The following is an 18,705-nucleotide window of genomic DNA, read 5'->3' as shown; positions in this document are numbered from 1 at the left end:
CCATGGACAGTCAAAGGGTTGAGAGGTCAATACAGAATAGCAAAATCAATTTGCATTGATTAGACAAAAGGTCCATTTTACGGAGCCCAAAGGATTAACTTTTAAGCAAACATCTTTGAACTATAAGACAGCATTTGTGACTGAGAGGTATAAGCAGTGCAGCATTAAAAAACACTTAAGATATTTAAAGAAGAAAATAATGCAAGCAATGGTTTAAGCTAGCTGGATGTTTATTTTTTATTATGAATCATCCCCAGGATTATTGTACAATTCACTTGAAAGCCCTATGGAAAGGATGCAATTGTTTCATTTATCCCGTGTGTCAATCTCCCCCAGAGTTTTCATTCAGGTAAGGTGACTAAACTCGGGAGAGTTGCAGGGAAGGGAGAAAATCTGTGCAAAGGATCGCACTAATCCTGGTGTTGCTTGTGATGAAATATTTACTTGGCAGACGTAGTGTTTTTACCACCAAATCTGAGACTTTTTCCCCCAGTGAGATACTGTTGTAAAACAGATCTGAAACATCAAAAGGCTTCTTTCTGCGGGTCACCCTCTCTGTTTTCTGCAGCACCCAATGCTGCAGGAAAGCCAGGGGAGCGCTACTGCAACAAAAAATAATAAACCCCAGACAAATGTTCTTTACCTCCTCACGGTTTTCAAAGTTTGTTCTGAGGAGACCATATTTCTTTGTCCCATATTTTGGACTCCTCCCCACCCCTACTCCCTTCCCCAAATAAAACTTAAGAGCGGGAGTGTGGACCCAGTGTGTTTGCTGTGTGCTGTCACTTGAAATGATGTAAATACCAGCATTAATTCTTCACCGGGCTTCAGAAAAGCCTCCTTCTTTGATACTTGCAGGTATCAAGGTATTTGACAGCACACATTTTTTTTCCTTTGGTGCCCAGCATTGCTCTTACCTTCAATAGCAAGCATTGCTCTTAGCTCCCGGTTCAGCAGTTCGTAGCGTCTTTCTAGGTCATGTTCTTTTTCCCTAGGCAAGTTGCAAAAGTTCATCAATATGTTAATTACTAAATCATTAAACACTTAAAAGAACCTTTAACTTACATTGATTTTAGGAGTCGTAACTGACTTTTCTCTTTAACTTTAAGCTACTCCAAACAAATGATACACAAACTTAAAACCTTGCTCAGGTGGCATATTCAGTCACAGGGCCTTTTCCTTTCCTATAGTGTCAGCTTTAATTCCCTCAGTTTAACTCCATTGTGCTACAGGACGTAATTATTTCATATTCATCCTTGGAGCGGCTGTTGTGGAATGTCCTAAGTATAAAACATTCCCCTGGATCTAATGAACAAATACCAGCATCAGCCTGTTCACCAAGATAATATGACACTGGAAGTATTATCCTATATATACATTCTGCCCTATTGAATAATGAAAATTAGACACGGGATTAGAAAGCTTAGTATTTTGAAGGTAGAATCTTCTGTCAAGTTCAGGCATGGTAGGAAATCCGTGAGCACAGGCTCTTCCCAGGGAAGTATGCAGGCGTCTACACTAGGTGGCATCGCTGAAAGAAATCTCATCAGACTGAAAGAGAAGCTGGAGAAGAAGCACTGAGGGCAGAACGCCTCTAAAAACGAGCGGCGTCTTCTCCCTTCCGTGCTCGTGCTAGCGAAAAAAGTTTATTTGCCCTTACTCTGCAACTTGCCCTTACTCTGCAGTATCGGTGGTATCACCACACCGTGACTGATGCACTAATATCCTTTCAGCAGTCCAGTGCTGCTGAAGTAGCGATGGGATTGTGGATTTCTACAAAGCAGGTAGTCACTCAAATGTTGCTCTCTCTCCCAAATAGTCTTCACCTGTCACATCCGAGGTACAATCCAAATCTATTTGTGCATTTCTAAAATGTAATTTTATTCTACTGCTGGGTCTTTGAAAATGTAACTGTGTTTAATATTTATTTCTTTTTTCTTTTTTTTTTTTTCCTTTTTTTCTTTGGTTTTTTTTTTTTTTTTCACAGCTCTGGCTAATCTTGTGTCATTGCACACTTCTCATTTTCAAGTCTGAAATATGAGAAAAACAGGTTTCTCCGTGTGTTCCAAAAAAATCATCCACACTATTCACTTTTGAGGGGATATTTTTGAAGTCTGATGGGAAGAAAACAAAACAGTTTCGCATCTACCTGCTGGGTAAATATTCCCCTAAATAATCCTTTTGTAAATACATGTATCCATCAGTACTTACAGAAGAGAAAGCTGGTTCATTCGTCTTATTAAGGCATTCTTCTTATTAACCAGCATGAACCATTCCTGCATCATAGCTTCTTCTTCTTCTGTGTTTCTTCCTGAAATCAAAAGAATTTAGTTACTTACATGACATTCACAAATTGGGCTACATATTTCATTTCAGGTTTTGGAGTACAGGTCTCCAACGTGATTGTGCAATACAAGGTGTAATGATAAAAATATCATATGACTGTAAGTCCTTCCATCCAATACTTCCTGCTCAATAAACAGATCTTTGAAACAGCCATAATGGGCGTACGTTTCAGTGTTCTTTATCACACTGATACCCTGACCTAAATAAACACCTTTTAAAAAGCACTGCATCTTTTGAATTCTTATGAGAGAACTATATTGGTGGGATTTTCTCAGTGGAAAAAAAAACCCAAACAAAAAAACACCTTGCTGCTAAAAGATGTCTGGTCATCACAGGTCTTCAAACGTGAAAATAATCATTGTGGGCAAGATCCATTCCAGCACAGTCAGGATGGTGTGGTAGCTGCAGAGATGGTAATCCTGAACCCTTGGCCAAGGCACAGGCACCTGCTCAGCTTGTCTGTGCTTAAAGCCACTATTCCAGATGATAAGCTAGATAAAACTTCTCCTCTCTTCAGCCTGCAATCAAAGGGAGCATCTGCCCAAATATGAATGATTTTGTGGTCCAGGTCCCCATGTGTGTGCATTTTCTCAGCTCATCATTGCCTCCACGCAGGGTCAGGACCCTCTGCAGCCCACCTTCAGGCAGTGCCACGCTCTACTGGACTAAGTCTCTATGTTACCATGTCTGTACCATCGGGCCATGTGGGGGAAAGAGAGACAACAGCTCAGTAGGCTCCTGACTTTCCTTTCCATGGAGCAGGGTCATTCAGCCAAATTCCACTCTCTCTGAGCTGGGAGACTAGGAGAAACCTCATCAAAATCCTTTGTGGAGACTGCACCTCTATACTGACCTGCCATTCTCATTTCTCAAGTTGAGCTGAGTAGCAAAGACTACAGGGTCCTAATCAAATTACAGAATTCACATATTTTTACTGTTAAAACTAATCTGGGAAGAAGACTGGAATAGTGGCAAAGGAGCATGAGCTGGGACTTCTGAGTACTTCTCCCAGCTTCAACACCAGGAAGCTTAAGCAATATGGGAAAAATCACCCACACTGATCTTGCAAGGGCCCTAGAAGTTAACTGTTTGATGAGAGTAAAAAGTTTTGAAATTGCTGATACAAGTTCTGCACACTCAAGGAAGTTATCTTTTTAATTTAAACCATAAGACCCCTAGTTGCAGACAAGTGATTTCCAGCAGCAGAAGCTGGAAAGACACCAAAAAAAAAAAAAAAACAAAAAACAAAACAAACAAAAAAAAACCGAACAGTTTTTCTCTGAAAGAAAACTTCTAGTTTCTTGATGGGAGCATTTCAAATGTTTACACGTACATGCCTGCCACACTCACATTCACACCCAGTGTTACAGTCGTGTGCAAGCCCAGATCTGCATGGAGAACCACCTCCTCACCTGGCTATGACCCTGCTGCATGCAAGGGAATGTCACCAGCCTTTGTCCAAACTCATGTCCCCCTGCCATGGCCTGTGGGCTTGGCACATCCACACAAGGGAAGGAAAAGGAGGTCAGGGAAGTGGGTCAGCTTGGGATGGAGCTGGCAGACTCACATAAGAAGAAAAAGTTCTGCTGTATGGCATGCTTTTCTTTCTGATGTGAGATCCCCTCAGATACCCACTTATCACCCTGGGAAGCAACTAGTTGATGAAACTGTTCCTAGAGGGTGCTTTTAGAGTACACAATCTGATAGCAGAAAGATGGGAAGTGCAGAACATCCTAAAGTAGGGATGACCCTAAAACCCCTTTCCAAGCAGAAGCAGCAAGGTCCAGCTCCTGCATGATGGAGCAATGAAGGAAGAAATTTGTCACATAGAAATGCTCCATTTCTGGTTTTGTGCATAAAATATTACACCACAGCATTTACAATAATATTCATCAGTTCAGCACTCTTCTGAAGAGGATTAAAACTTACAGGTACACTTTGCAGTTAAGTTACAGATCAAAGGCATTGCTGTATTAGTCCATCTAGTGGGGTCTGCTTTTAGAAGTATATGAAAATCAATATTAGAAACCCTTCATTTAAATGCACTGAGTAGATGAAATTTATTTGGACGAGAGGGCACGTAAAAGGGGAGAGGTGTTTTTTTTCTCCCCTTGCATAATGATCAAGTTTATTCTCTGATACACGAGATCATCACACAGCACGTGAAAAAAAGTTCTTGCAAGCAAACATACATAGCTATAGTAACCTTTCAATCAATATATGACCCTAAATTTGTTTGGTTTGGGTTGGTCTGGGACCTCTGGCTAAAAGATGCCATTATGTAGCCAAGCTCTTGCTGCATCTCATTTTGCCAGCTTTGAAAAAGGAAATGGGAGACAGAAATGTTTTAAAGGAGCTTGAATTTGAATTTCATGCCATGCAACCTCAGTGTAAGAATGGAAACATAAGATACGAGCTTCTTTCCATTAATGCATTCCTCCTAAATAAAGTTAGTTGCACCATATAATGAGAAAAGATCTAGGTAGAGCTTGGAGCTGCCGAGTCAGATCTGAACAGGTTCCTGTTTAAATATTTCCACACAGACACCGAAGCACACACAATATCCATAAAATAGGCTGCTTTAAAACTGAGTTAACAAAGTCTTGATTGTTTTTACAGAATTTTTAATCTGTTTTTGTATTCACTTTGGACCCATGTGATGCCCTGACACCGGTCATGTGATATCGGCTGCGATAGGCACAAATCCCCGGGCAGCAACAAAAGAAGAAAGAGTAAAAAAGAAAAAGCTGAGAAAAAGCTTGCAATTTGGAGAAAGGCCAATTGTACCCTGGCGAAGGCCTTTTTGATCAGTGAAATGACACATGTGTGCAATATTAATAGCAGTCGATGCTGATATTTTATTTGTTGACTGTCAGCTTTTAAATTCTTGTGCACAAAGCTGAAACAGGCTCTTCCCATGCAAGCAAAATAAAGATGAACTGCCATATATTACATTTTTAAATAACTCTTTTTCAGCAAATACAGTGCCATTAGCACATTACTACTTTTTAAATTTTTTTTTCCTCGGTGGAAGGATGCACACAAAACACTCGACAGAGGAAAAATGAGTGTTGTTACTGCAGCAATATTGCAAGCTGTTTAGCTTTAGAATTCTCACATTTAGAATTCCTAAATAAAATTTTAGAAAAAGCCTTTTTCCAACACGGTTTCACTCTGTAAGACCCTGCTGCTGCTGGGGTTGGTTTTGTTTCCACTTTTCAAGTGTAAAACAAGTATTTAATTGACTTGCTACAAATGCTTGAAATTTAAAATTGGGAAAATATCCACGCTGTTCTCAGGGAAAAAAAAATACAGTACAGATTATTTAAATGAAGTGAAAAACATGTTTGAGACCAAATCGATCCCATGCATGCAAACCCCTTATCTGAGCCAGTACAAGATGATGAAAATCCATAAATAGCTCGGAGATCTTAAACTTAAATTTTTTTCCATAATACATGCATTACACTATTGTTTTCGATAAAAAACAACAACAACAACAACAAAACCCTTTTAAAGCTAGTAAGTTGGACCATTACAAATTAATCCTGACTTTAATAACTGGTTAAAGACCCCTTCAGCTTTATAAGTAACAAAAAATATTAAAGCCTGTGATCACAGCGAGCTTTTCTCATTTCTCCTCTAACCATTTGTTATTTAATCCAATACTAGTAATCCAATTTGTCCATCAGACTTTTAAAGGGCAGAATGCAACTTCCCCAGCTTAGACACTTTTCAAAGTACAATATATTTTTCAAATGAATGCTGGATGTTTCATTTTTTCCCCAACTGTTCCTAGCTCTAATGTATGAGGAAAAAAAGAACAAGATGAACATTGTTCGTACTGATTAAGTAAGAGCTCATTAAAGAGCTGTCAGTGCCGTACTTTGAATATGCATGAAGCATATAATCAGATCTAGTACCGTCACTAGAGGAGAATACGGTAAGTACAAAGGATTGATTTAATTACTTAGAGTGGGCTGTGGTGGTAAAGCAGTCTTGTTAGCGCAAAAAGAAAAGGAGGTTGTATTCTGGCACGGTTAGGGGAAAAAGGCAGTTTTAGCTTCTGCCACAATACCTAATCTCAGGATAAAGCACTTTACATTGTAGCTTAAAATGAAGACTGTCAGTTTTCTCAAAAGACCAGAATTCATCTTATCTTGTTTAACCTCACCTGGTTAACTATCTAGCAGAACATATTTATTCTCTTTAACATGTAATTATGCTTATACCTTTTTATCCTATAGTTCAATAATGACTTCTGAAAACAGTCTTCAAATACGAGCGCGTAGTGCTGCAAACATCATACGCATGCAAAATGCTTGGTAAGAGATTTGAAAAATGCAGAACCAGAAACTAAGAGGAAACAGAAAGTACAGGCGCCTTTATGGAAAAAGACAACACAGCTTTTAATGTCGGACTTTATTATTAGATAGGTTCTGAGGAGGTGAGGAGGAGTCTGCCAAGGTTTCTATAATTTATTTTCTTCCCCCCCTCCTTCCTTCCTGCTCTTTTTTTTTTTTTTTTTTTTTTCCTTTTCTTTTTTTTCTTTTTTTTTTTTCCCTTTCTTTTTTTTGTACCCCCCTTTTTTTAATCAATCCATTCTCGTTTTATTCTTCTGCTAGGAATCCAGGGGAATTCTCTCACGGCAACTCTCAGTGCCATTTTCTAATTTCATTGTCTGGCTTGAGTGGTTAAGGATGCATGCCCTATTCTTCTCTTCACTTGACATCTACCAGAACCCTCCTCAATGATTAGGAACGAACGCAACACCAAGCCTGGAATAGCACAAGACCCTAAATTCTACCCTCACATGCAAGAAACTCCCAGTGACTTCTGAGTTGTGATTCTGCACTGGAATAGCTCCTGCACAGGACTCAATAAATGCTGCAGCGTAAAGTTTGGTGATTTTGTCCCTTACTAGGAAAAATTCTAATGACAGCCAAAATAACGATAGCCATAATTTTCGTGATAGCAAAAAAACTCCCAAACCCCACCCCAAACCTCTTTCATTTCTCCTGTGGTTCATCACACATATTCAAATAGGATTTTCTTGACTGTTATTCAAAACCAACTTGAGCCAATTTTCATCTACACTGCTCAAGAATTACAAGCATGTTTATATGTTACCATTTTTGAGAATAAAAAAAGACTAGTTTATTTTAACAATGTACAGCTTCCAGACAGTCTTTTTAAAATACCTTTCCCTTCACATTCTTCAGGATTTACAAATGGATTTTTGTTTACACAGTAAGCTAATTATTTTTAAAATATTTAAATAAGAAACATCTTGACAAATGTCTCTTCTGAATCAGTTTGGAAAAACAATTTATATTTTTTTCCTTTCCTGCTAAAAAATACTTCCAAATCCACCCCTTATGTCCAGCTATCGGTATGTATATGTGCCATTAGACCCATTATTTTTAAGCCGTTTGGGCAGCTCGTCAGGAGATAAACTCAGTATGGATTAACATAGTAAAACTGTACATTGTTAAGAAAACAGAGAAGAAAATGCTACAAAACACTGTGAATACCACTTAAAAGGAAGAAAAAGCAGCAACGTGCAGGGACAGGATCAGTTTACAGAGCAAATGGATGAACACAGTAACTCCTCTACACTTTATGCGCCTGTAAAACTGTCAAGATAAGCCAACAGATTAGGATTTTTTAAAAAATCCTGAAACGTGAACATATTTAGCCGTTGTGCAGAAATGAATTACAACCTGTGGAAGATAAATAATAAAGGGTTTCTATCAGCATCCCAAACCAGTTCATTCATTCTGGCAAGAAATAACAGGTTTACAGAAATCACTTTGTATGCCGTCTTAAGCAGTAATTGTTTTTAAATTTTATTTGCACTGCGTATAGAGTGTGTGCCATGGTGTCACGGTTAAACACAGAAAACTCCCCACGTCTCCCCTTTTACCTCAACAGAACTACATGAAAAACAACCTACTTAAGACAGAGCCCATTCTTCACCCATTTGCTGATGTTTACACACAGTTTTAAAATAGAATAGAAGAAGCTTTCTTCACTCAACACACTTGGGTGAAGAGGCCAGCAGGAGAATGCCAGCGCATGGGAACCAGAGCGGGGCAAATAACGACACACACCGCCCAACTTCGCTCTGCTCCCTCCTCTTTCTGGGCTGTTTGTTAGTTGACAGAAGCCAGGTGACCACCAAGAACCATCCAAATGCCAGCAAATTCCACAAATTTAATGGGAAGGTCTCTTGAAAAAATGCCCCGCCGCCTCTATTTATTGGCCTGCTGAATAAAGAAGTTGCTTTCACCCAATCAAGGGGGACGAGTTTTTACGAGTTTCTCCATTAGGAGCGAGCGGACAGCTTGTCTTGTTTACCCAAAGGAGAACATGATTAGCAAATAAAGAACTGTTCTAGGATGTGTCTCATCTTGTCTCATAAGAACCCGGGGAAATTCACTGAAATTGAAGGTGGTGTGTTTAAAACCGATAATAAGAATGATCTTTCCTCAAAGCCTCCAACATTTACCAGTAGAACTTGTTGCCACAAGGCAATGTTGAAACTAAGTGCTCAGCAAGTATTAAAACCAGGCTGAATGTTGAATACAGAAAGGCAAAACTGTAGCAATAAATATTCAAACAAACAAAAAAACATGGGAGGTCAGAATTGAATGCTCCTGCTTTAGGACATGATCTAACCTTTGATTTTTAGGGGTTAAGTGAAATGTTCCGTGGGGCCAAGTTAGCCTGTAGCCAGCCCCTGTGGAGTTCTTGCCTCTGCACAGGTTCAACTCATACCTGTCCCTCTACAGGACACTGTGCTCTGGACCACACCACAGAGCTGATCCACTGTGGCAATCACAGTTTTACGGAAAGGAACCATGGGAAGGGATGAGAAACAAAGTTGGGTGTTCCAGCTGACCAACTTCACATCACTGACAAAGGCTGATGGAACATCTTATGCCCTTTGAAGACAACAGCATACTTCCCACTAAATTTAATAGTCTCATCTCACTCATGGTGAACACCTTATACACAGATGAGCTTCTGTTTTTAATGCAAGTTACAGAATCTAACAAATACTTAAGCAGAGAATCCTATATTCACAACAGGTATTCCTTGTAATGGAGAGTTACATGAGACCTACCACAAAATGTGTCCACCACAACTGAAAGCTATGGTGAAGATGTTTAAATGACCATCGATTCACAGTTTTTCTCCGAGTGAAACTGAGGCATTCCAAAAGAAACCCACTTTCTGAAATATCACTCTCCTCTGCTCTCAGAGGACCACCTTCTGTTGAAAGGCTCAGAATTTTGCTTAAAAAAATTCATCAAAGTTCTTGGAGTCAAAATGGACCCTGCAGTAGGCGTTCCATAGCGTGAACAGATAAGCTGCTCCACCTTGAGCTTCTATTTCAGATTGCCATGCTCATCTTTCTTCCAAAATACTTCTTCCTTTCACTAAACAAGGACCTGATCAGTTATTAAAAATTATTGAAAATTAATGAGAATAGCCACCAAGAGATAAACAGGATGGGACCTGTTCAGATGACACTGCAGAAAGTTATCTAGAAGACAAATCCCTAGCGCAGTTTTCTGAGTCTAAACTGGATGGGAAAATGCCTAAGGAACATTAGAAAGGCAAATTCATGGCCACTAACTTGCTGTCTGAGAGCTGTTGAGAAGGAGACATTGATGTCCACACAATGGAGTCCCATAAAGGTAGGTAACGACTGCCAAGAATCTGCCAGGCAGAGTTAGATTGCAGTGCATTGTGCCCCCAAAAGTCCTGTAACCCTAAGGAAATGGAGCTGCTGCCAAGGGAATGCCTTTATCACAAGCACACATCAAATCAGCTTAATATCAATCAGGAAATTTCTTAATTTCTTTGGTTTCTGGAATCTAATAAATCAGAGAGGCTATTTAAAATTTTGAGAGCTGTGTAAACAGGAGGTCAGGGTTCTGACCACATCTCAGTGCGTGTGAGGATTTATTCTACCTGGGGTGGGACTGACTCACAGGAAGACAAACATTTGTGGCCTGCAGTCTTGGCAACCTAAAATTATCACAGGACTGAAACTTCCACAAAAGACAAATTGCCCGAAGGATTGCTGATTTTCTCTACATGACGAGTCAACACAGCAGCCGCTAGAAAACATCAGAAAAATCAACAGAAACAAAATGCCTGGGCTTGATAAAGATTACAAATATATTATAAATGTGGGACCACCAATCCAGACCACAAGAACATATAGTTTGTGGCCCAAAACTTAGGCAACAAGAGAGGAGATTCAATTGAAGCATCTGGAGGGACTCCTGTGAGAAAGTGATGCTTCCTGCCTTGAGGACAGTGCCCACAGGGATCCTAACACTGAGCAGAACCACTGTTTGTCCTTTATCACCCTCTGGTATTTTTTGTACCCAAATTTCTTCATGTGGCACAACTTCATAAGCATGAGCTTAGGAAAAGCACACATCAGACCCTTGCTTTCAGTATAGGAACCATGCACCATTAACGGATACACACAAACCTCTGACACTATGGAAGGAACAGTAGTTCATGCTTGGAAATCCACCAAGAAAGGGAGGATGTTCTGGCAGATGAACCATTATACTTGCTGGTTGACCTGCAGAGTTGGATGTTTTGTTATGAATGATAGTAATTCCTCTATGGCTCACAACTGCTCTATATACTAGTTGCCTGTTTACTTGGAAGTGATGGCTGGGTTAAGACTCTGAAGTGAGAGACCAGTTAACATTAAAGCAATTGGATTATGCTCTACTAGGCATCATATTATCACATTTTTACCAGATGCTGCCTTATTTCCTTCAGAACAGGGGCTGGGAAGGGGTGGTAGACAGTATAAAATTACCTCCTTAAAGGACAGGGCTGAACTTAACCCAAGATGGCTGGGATTGAATGTGACCTTGTACTGGTGTTAATGAAGCTGCCTACTCATACTGGGAGCTGGCAGGTTGGTACTTCTGGGATCCCAAGTTTCCCAGGGCTAACTGAGCAAGTTCATCTAGGATGAGGTCACCTGGAACTCCACAGATTCCAGCTTTGACAGAAGAGGTGTTTTTCATGGTAAACTGTAGAAAACCATGAAAAAACAACAAGGCCCAGGGTGACCAAAGAGCCTGTCTCCTTGCTTTCTTTTTTACAGCCAGGCACTGATGGTAGGGAAAGGTATCTTCCAGGCATAAAGCCAAAAACTATGCCTACCACATGAAAGAGCATTTATACTGCCATACCACAAAGAAAGATGGAAATCAGTTAAAAGAAGCAAGTGTCTGTTGGGTCTTGCAAGACTTCTGGAAGGTTCACAAGTCTATTCATAGTGCCTAGGGCTCTCCCAGAGTAGCCTGCTGTGCTCAGGCTCTCTTCTTCAAGCTAGCTTCAAGTACTTTGTTGATAGGTTCTTTTAAGGCAATGATGAAGCTACAAGCCAGAAAACACAGAGAAGAGGCCAACATGTGGTCAATCCTTCCAACCAATGGCAATTCTGTGTTACTTTGAGGAAAAAAACCCCATATTATGGTCATTATTGATGCTGAACTGCTTTAATGATTTAATGAACTTGGCTTGGAAAGGCTGAACACGCACACTGTCCACATCTGATGCTGAAAAGCTCTCCTTCCTGGGAACTTTTATTTACCAATGCAAAGAATTAAAACTGAAGAGATGTGGTGAATTTAGAGTCAGAACTGTGAACTACATTTTTGGCATGGTGACAGTTCCTCATTTGTAGAAATGATAGGTACATGGAAAAGTCTGGCCAGGTGGTCTTCCTTTACCAAAGACAAGTCAAGATTACTTCACAAGAACTGCTAATGGGAAGACATGGAGACGGGAGAGGAAAAAGTTTGCCAGGAAGAGGCTGAGGAGGCAGCATGACAGAAAGGAAACTGAAAAAGGGTTGAGAAGCCTCAAGAACTCAATAAATCCTCAGCTGTTCATAAAATGCATGATTCTGGCAACTACAATACCAGTACTTATGCAGAAATTTGTGGACCTTGAAGACTCATGTCAGAAAAACAGTTTACTAGTGTGCCAGTTTATTTGCATTAACAAATTTTAATGAATGGCTTAGCACTGCATGGATTCAGTACTAAAAGCTTTTCTACAGAGCCCTGGGTGCTTCAGATCCATCAAGTTACATGTTTATACAACATAGAATCACAGTTACCATATTGGAAATGAGACTCCAGTCATAACATCATTGAAGTTTTTTCACCCAAGGTTTAAGTAGTTGCTAAAACTGCCATTATCATAACCCTGGCTGCAAGTTAACACTACTGAACATTAGAGAGAGAAGCACACTGTCAAGTGCTTTAAAATACTGCTTTGCTTCAAAAAAACCCCAGTAACTACCAGTGCAAGGTTTTGTGAGCTGCTAGCATGTTACAATAACAATCACTGACTCTTGTGCCTGTATCAAACCCCTTCTTTTCAACATGAATTGGTGTTAGTAATATCATTCTAGTCTCCTATCATTAGGTGTTTGCAATAGAGAATGATCACACACTGGCACCAGCAAAAAAACAAACCAGGGTCACACATTCACCTATTTAGAATTTTTTGCGATGCTTTCCCTTGCTTTTTATGCTAAATGTAAAAAGATAAAAATGTTTGCAGCACTACCTTTAAATTCTCTATCTCGCCAGAACTGCTGTTGCTATACTGTCCTTTCTCTTGCTGTGCTTCGGCATGTGCATCTTTGTCTTTCACAATATGGTTGGACAACTCTCTACCACCTCGTGGTTTGGCAAGTGTTCAGTTCATCTGAGATTAATCATGCTGAGCTAAGCAAAACAGCGGTGTACAGGGAAAGCAAGGCTGGAAAACTGCTATTAAAACTATAGTGTTATTAATTCACTCTTTCTGATTTCCATAAGATATGAAAGATAGGCAAATATGAAGAGACCCCAATGATTTCCCTATCTCCTTATGTATATGCACCAGTATTTTCACACTGGCTGCTTGTGAGCTTGAAGACGGTGACAAAAACAATTTTTAAATGGAGTTCATCTCTCAGGCAAAACTGAACGTTCCTAAATTTCCTCCCCAAGCCCTGACACTGGTGAGTACAAATCTGCATTTACTTTTGAGAATTACAAAGAGAATTCTGAATTCCATTGTTTATAAAAGACAGAACCTGGCTCAGGGAGTAGGATGCCTCCTCCTAGCTTATCACTCCCTCCCCCAGTGCGAATTTGTGTTACAGACTGGACAACTCCAGTATGAAGCATTCAAGATGGTGCAACACAGACTGGTAAATATGGCTTGATAATCAGGTTTGTAAAGGTGCAGAGCATATAAGGGATTTATTTTTGACAGTGAATCTATACACACATGCATCATCAATCCCCCATTGAGAAGCAGACCACTCCAAGTGATTAATACAGCTAAAGGGGGCAGATAAGAGATCAATGACAAAAATCACCTGGTAAAAAAAGTAAAAGGTGTTGCATTAAAAGGGCTTTTACTTTGCATGCGAAACAATACCGAGAAACCTGTATTTTAGCACTTGTACTCAACAAGCACTCCAAAGTATGCTGGGATGAGAACAGAAACCCATCCTTTCTAATAATCTTGTGACAAAAGCTAAAAGACATCATCCTATTAACTAGTGATCTCAACTGCTAATGCAGAGTACTTCCTGGTGCCTTTTATGTAGAATGCTGCTATTAAAAAACCACTAAACATTCACTGTGAACAACACAGAATCATTCATCTTTTATCAGCATCTCTTGTTAGAGGAGTATGAGAGGGGCTGAAGGTGTCATTGATATTATAGAGTGGAAATTAATCAGAAATTTTTCTCATATTTTCCTCATCACACTCATTTACTTTTGTACAAATTTCCCCCTGCTAAAAAGTTCATACCCAGCCCCCTGTTGTACGCTTTTAAGTTGAGAATATTCAACGAGTGCGTCAACTGAAAGGCACCAGGTCCTAACACAAAAAGCATTCGAAATTCTCATTTAGTTGTCTTTATTTTGCTAGCGCCATGTGGTCCTTGAAGATGTAGAAAACACGGGAAGCCGAGTAAAGATCAGAGCAAGCTCATTAGCATTCTGACAAAATTGGAGTGGTGGAGATGTATAGTTTGCCTAGTTTGTCGTTTTGAAAGCTACCGGTGGTAAGCTTTCTATTTCATTGTGCTTTTGTCTTTTTTGGGGGTTTTCAACGCAGCGGGGTGGTTGTTAGCCTAGGTTTTCACAGTGCATTGTGGGAACCTTGCCTGCACATTCAGCCTATATAGTATCATCCGAGTTCAAGTCAAAAAGTTTTTGGTTTTTTTTCTGTATATTTCATAATCACCTATGCTAATGCATAATTGTTGTCTGGCTGTCAACACCCATCCTGTCTGACACCCGGTCGCATGAAGTTAAAATAAAGAAAAGAACACAAACTCCCTAAGTAAAATATACTCTGAGTGGTATTTAACAATAAAATCTTTTAAAGATGTTGCTAGTTTTCTTCAAAAGACAAGATAAGAAATTAATTTAAATTGCACTGTTTAGAGTAAACTAGAAATGAATTTGAGACAGATCCAGTTGATTAGAATTCAAAAGAGATTCTTTCACCGTGTAAGATCCCCAATTCTATTTTGGAGCCTCTTGAAGGAAGAATGGGCTTATGCTCCAGAATTATGTAAATAATGAATTACCTCTTAGAAGACCTAAAGAAGTTATCATTTTAGTAATTTGATTTTTTTTTTTTTTTTTTTTTTAACATCAGTCTCACTTTGAAGGGCTAAAAGGGCTACATTAATGCTGCTATTCGACATGAACGTTTGCAAGTTGCAATGAAATGGATAAAGGTCTTTTTGGATGAATTTATCTGCTAAATCCTTGTGGTTGCCCTCCTATCTCGGATGATGACCCAAAAGAATGTCAACCGCTCATTTCCCAGAGAGCTGGAAAGAGTCACAACACAAGCCATAATCTGCACGTTCTCAAAGAACCGTTTCAAACATTACATTTCACAAGCTGTTTAAAGAGATGTTTTTATTTTTTTCCCCCCTCTCATCTCCACTCTCCTACCAGTACTTCGGACATCATAGCTTTGGAAATGAGGGCTTTAACTAAGCTGAAACCTGAGTTTTTACGTATTGTGCTGGTGGGTCTTGCATATGGGCACAGGCACAGATGCACTGTGCAACATGTGAGTGCCCACGGATTCCCAAGCACTTCAAATTCATGGTGCCTAATGTTAGCCACACTAGGGCAGGAAAAAGCAAAAGCTAAAATCCAAATACATTAAGTCACTCCTAATTTACTCAATGTTTTGTTTTGTTTTGTTTTTTTAATAATGTCTCTCAGGCTACTGAAATTGCAGACGTCCCTTTAGTAGGAAAGGATAAAACCCGACTTGAAAAGACTTACAGTGGTCTAGATTCAGATACAGTAAATGCTACAATGGAATGGGGATTAAAGATTTATTTACTTAGCAAGGGGGAAAGGATAAACAAGGAAAGGACCTTCAAAATTCTTTCTTTTTGTCATGCACTTGGATAGCATCATTATGTCTGTTAAAACAGCCTTAGAGCTGCAGCCAGCCTCTGTTGATCAAGAAAGACAAATGGTCAGGCCAAAGAGGGAACCCTGGCCATTAAAACCAAAAAAGAATACAAGCAGGTAAATTCCTGAAGACAGAAAGCTCTGAGATACTCCCATAGCCACATGAATTGACAAATCTAAAGTTTTCCATCATATTAAAAATCTAATTTCATTCTACATCTATGTGAAACACAAGGATTTCATCACAGGAGCTGTATCCCTCCCTAACTAAAAGCAACCTTCCAGCCCTGAGTATGTAAAATAGCAGGTGTTATTTTAAGCTTAATAGAAGGCAGAATTTGCCATCTCTGAGGTGGCACCTTTATTTCAAATCTGCTTTTAATCACTCAGTTCCTTTTCACTCAGGTTCCAACTCCTAGCAGAGACAAATAACCTGAAGACTGTTATCCACCCAACAGTAAGGGCAACTGAATTATTTTCTATACTTCGCAATGTGCTTATAGCTGCAAAATTATTTATCTCCTTCACTGCATTCTACTATGAAAGTTTCCTCCAGAAGAATCGCCGGGACCAGCCATATCAAATTAGAGGGCAGTCAGGAGTGTCTAAGTCCAGCTTTAAAACAAATATCATAACAATTACTTAGCCATATGGAAAATAGGGTATGTCTTTCCTGAAAGCTTTTATACATTTTCTATCTCAAATTTCAACTTCATTTGAAAATATTTCTGACTAGCAAGCTGCAAGATTGCTAAATATCTAACTGTTAACGCACCATGAAGAAAGAGACTCCTTTGAATGGCAGAACTTTTCCAAGATGCAAATGAACAATAATTTAATTTCGAGAGTGAATTAAGTGAAGAATTCATTTTAATGTTTCAAAGTCTCCTAAATTAAGTGGCGGATGCAACCTGTGCAGCACACACACACGCGTGTGCCCGTGCTCACATCCATATGCTAACACAGCACCCCCGCTACACCCCACTCCCATTTTCAGGAGAACTCACATTGTACTTATGTTTAGGTTCCTATGACTTAAAGGCCAGATGTTTCACAAATGACCAACAATTGGAGGTTAGAATAAATTAATGACTGATTTCTGAGCTTTGATGGAATTAAGCATGCTTCTTTTCTCAATGTGCCATGTGAATGTTCGCCCGTTAAACTTTTTTTTTTTCCCTTTTTTTTTTTTTTTTTTTTTTTTGACAAGTGAGGCCACCCGGCAGAAAACAACTGATGCAAAACCCAGGAGTAATCCCTCTGTTTAGTTCAACACTGTGGTTAGCCTTAACACTGCCTCTATTATCCAATGGATTTAGAGAAACTTTCATTTATTTGTTGGCCTCAGTCTTCCAACTTTGTTGCCTTCTTTAAAGGACCCAAGACTCATTCCTATGTAAATACATTTGCATAGGGACACAATGAAACTTTCAGGGACTCTGGATTAAACTTGCAGAACTAGATAGCTGCACTGTGCATATTAGTGATCTTCACCTAAGCACTTTCACAAATACATATGAGTAAATGAAGCTGATGTCAACTCTCGCTACAGGAACGCCTGGAGTTTAAAAGGATGTAGCAAAGCCCCGAGCTCTGAAACAAGGGGCAGACACAGCACCCTTTTTTACACAGAGTGTAAAAACAACATATATCATGAATAAAAAGTGCTTTTTAATTAGGACCTGTTGAGATCAGGACGTTGTTTGCTGCAAAATGTCATGGTTTTTTTTCTCATAACACGTTCCTGTTCCAGCAGGACAACGGGATCCCTGTTGTTAAAGTCATGATTTGTAGCAACTTGAGTTTTGACTTGTTTTGTTTTGTTTTCTTGCTGCCTGTTTCTAAAGAGTACCTAGGGTATAATGTATTATAATATACTGTACACAGTGTACAGTATTGTGGCTTCTTGCAGCCAATTCAAATATAAAGCTTTGCATCTAGCAAGTCTATTAGGAAACAGCACCAGGATTAATCCCTGCAATTACCACCCTCAAAAAATGCTGGTGGACACCCGGTGCAATTTCACCATTCCCACAGACAAAATGCCAATACCTTAAAGGTTTATATTCTGTAAGATCGACTTAAAGTATATGCTAGGGACTGACTGATTTTGTAATTTCACTGGCACTGATGACTGTGGGCCAGGAATTGCAAGTGAATGTATTCTTTTGGTATGCATTTAAAGAGATAACAGCTTCTTCCAGGGGCTAAACGAAAATACATATCTATTTCCTTGTTTTGCAATAGTCTTATTTAGTCTAGGTTAAAAATCTCTCCACTCATAACTTCTTTTTTTTTTTTTTTTTAAATCCCATTATAGCATTATTCAAGCCCACTACTACAACGATTAAAAAATAAAACCAAATATATCAAGCTTAACCACATACAACAATATACTAGCCACTAGAAAATGACTTGCATAACTGGAAGCATGTTAATGAAGACACTGGCACAAATCATAAATCAATTCTGATTTACACTTTAGTTTCCTTATTTCTGACTATGAGGTAAGCCTCTGCTGCCCCATCAAAATACCATATACAAACCCAATTTCTCTCATTGGACTAAGCACATCAATACAAAAGCAAATGAAGTACCAAAGTGCCCTAATTAACAATTTTGCAAGTGAATGCAGACATCAGTGCCACACTGCAGCCATTAAAGTCTATTTCTTGCCATATCAGTTTCTGTTAACATTTCAATAGACCAATTAAATGACCTTTCCCCCCCCTCAAACTCAATTAAGCTATTTGAACATCAATTGATAACTTACCATGTATTTATGCAAAATGTGCAAGCAAGAGATTCATTTTTTCAATCCTAATGATGTTTTGAAGAAGCGAAA

At 39.2% G+C, this 18,705-nt stretch overlaps 1 protein-coding gene across 14 annotated transcripts in view; it reads right to left on the bottom strand.

The window, feature by feature from the left end:
* EHBP1 (EH domain binding protein 1) overlaps positions 1-18,705 on the bottom strand; it is a 224,372-nt gene that overhangs the window by 7,127 nt on the left and 198,540 nt on the right. For all 14 annotated transcript variants that reach the window (XM_071740117.1, XM_071740116.1, XM_071740118.1 and 11 more), the window contains 2 exons: positions 2,212-2,311; positions 918-991 (listed from right to left, as the gene is read on the bottom strand). In XM_071740117.1, coding sequence (XP_071596218.1) covers positions 918-991; positions 2,212-2,311 — 174 coding nt within the window. The remainder of the gene's footprint in view (positions 1-917; positions 992-2,211; positions 2,312-18,705) is intronic.

The sequence above is a fragment of the Heliangelus exortis genome, chromosome 3, assembly GCF_036169615.1.
Source record: "Heliangelus exortis chromosome 3, bHelExo1.hap1, whole genome shotgun sequence".
Taxonomy (NCBI): Eukaryota; Metazoa; Chordata; class Aves; order Apodiformes; family Trochilidae; genus Heliangelus; species Heliangelus exortis.
Note: the sequence above shows the minus strand (reverse complement) of the source record. Positions and strands in the feature narration are given on the sequence as shown.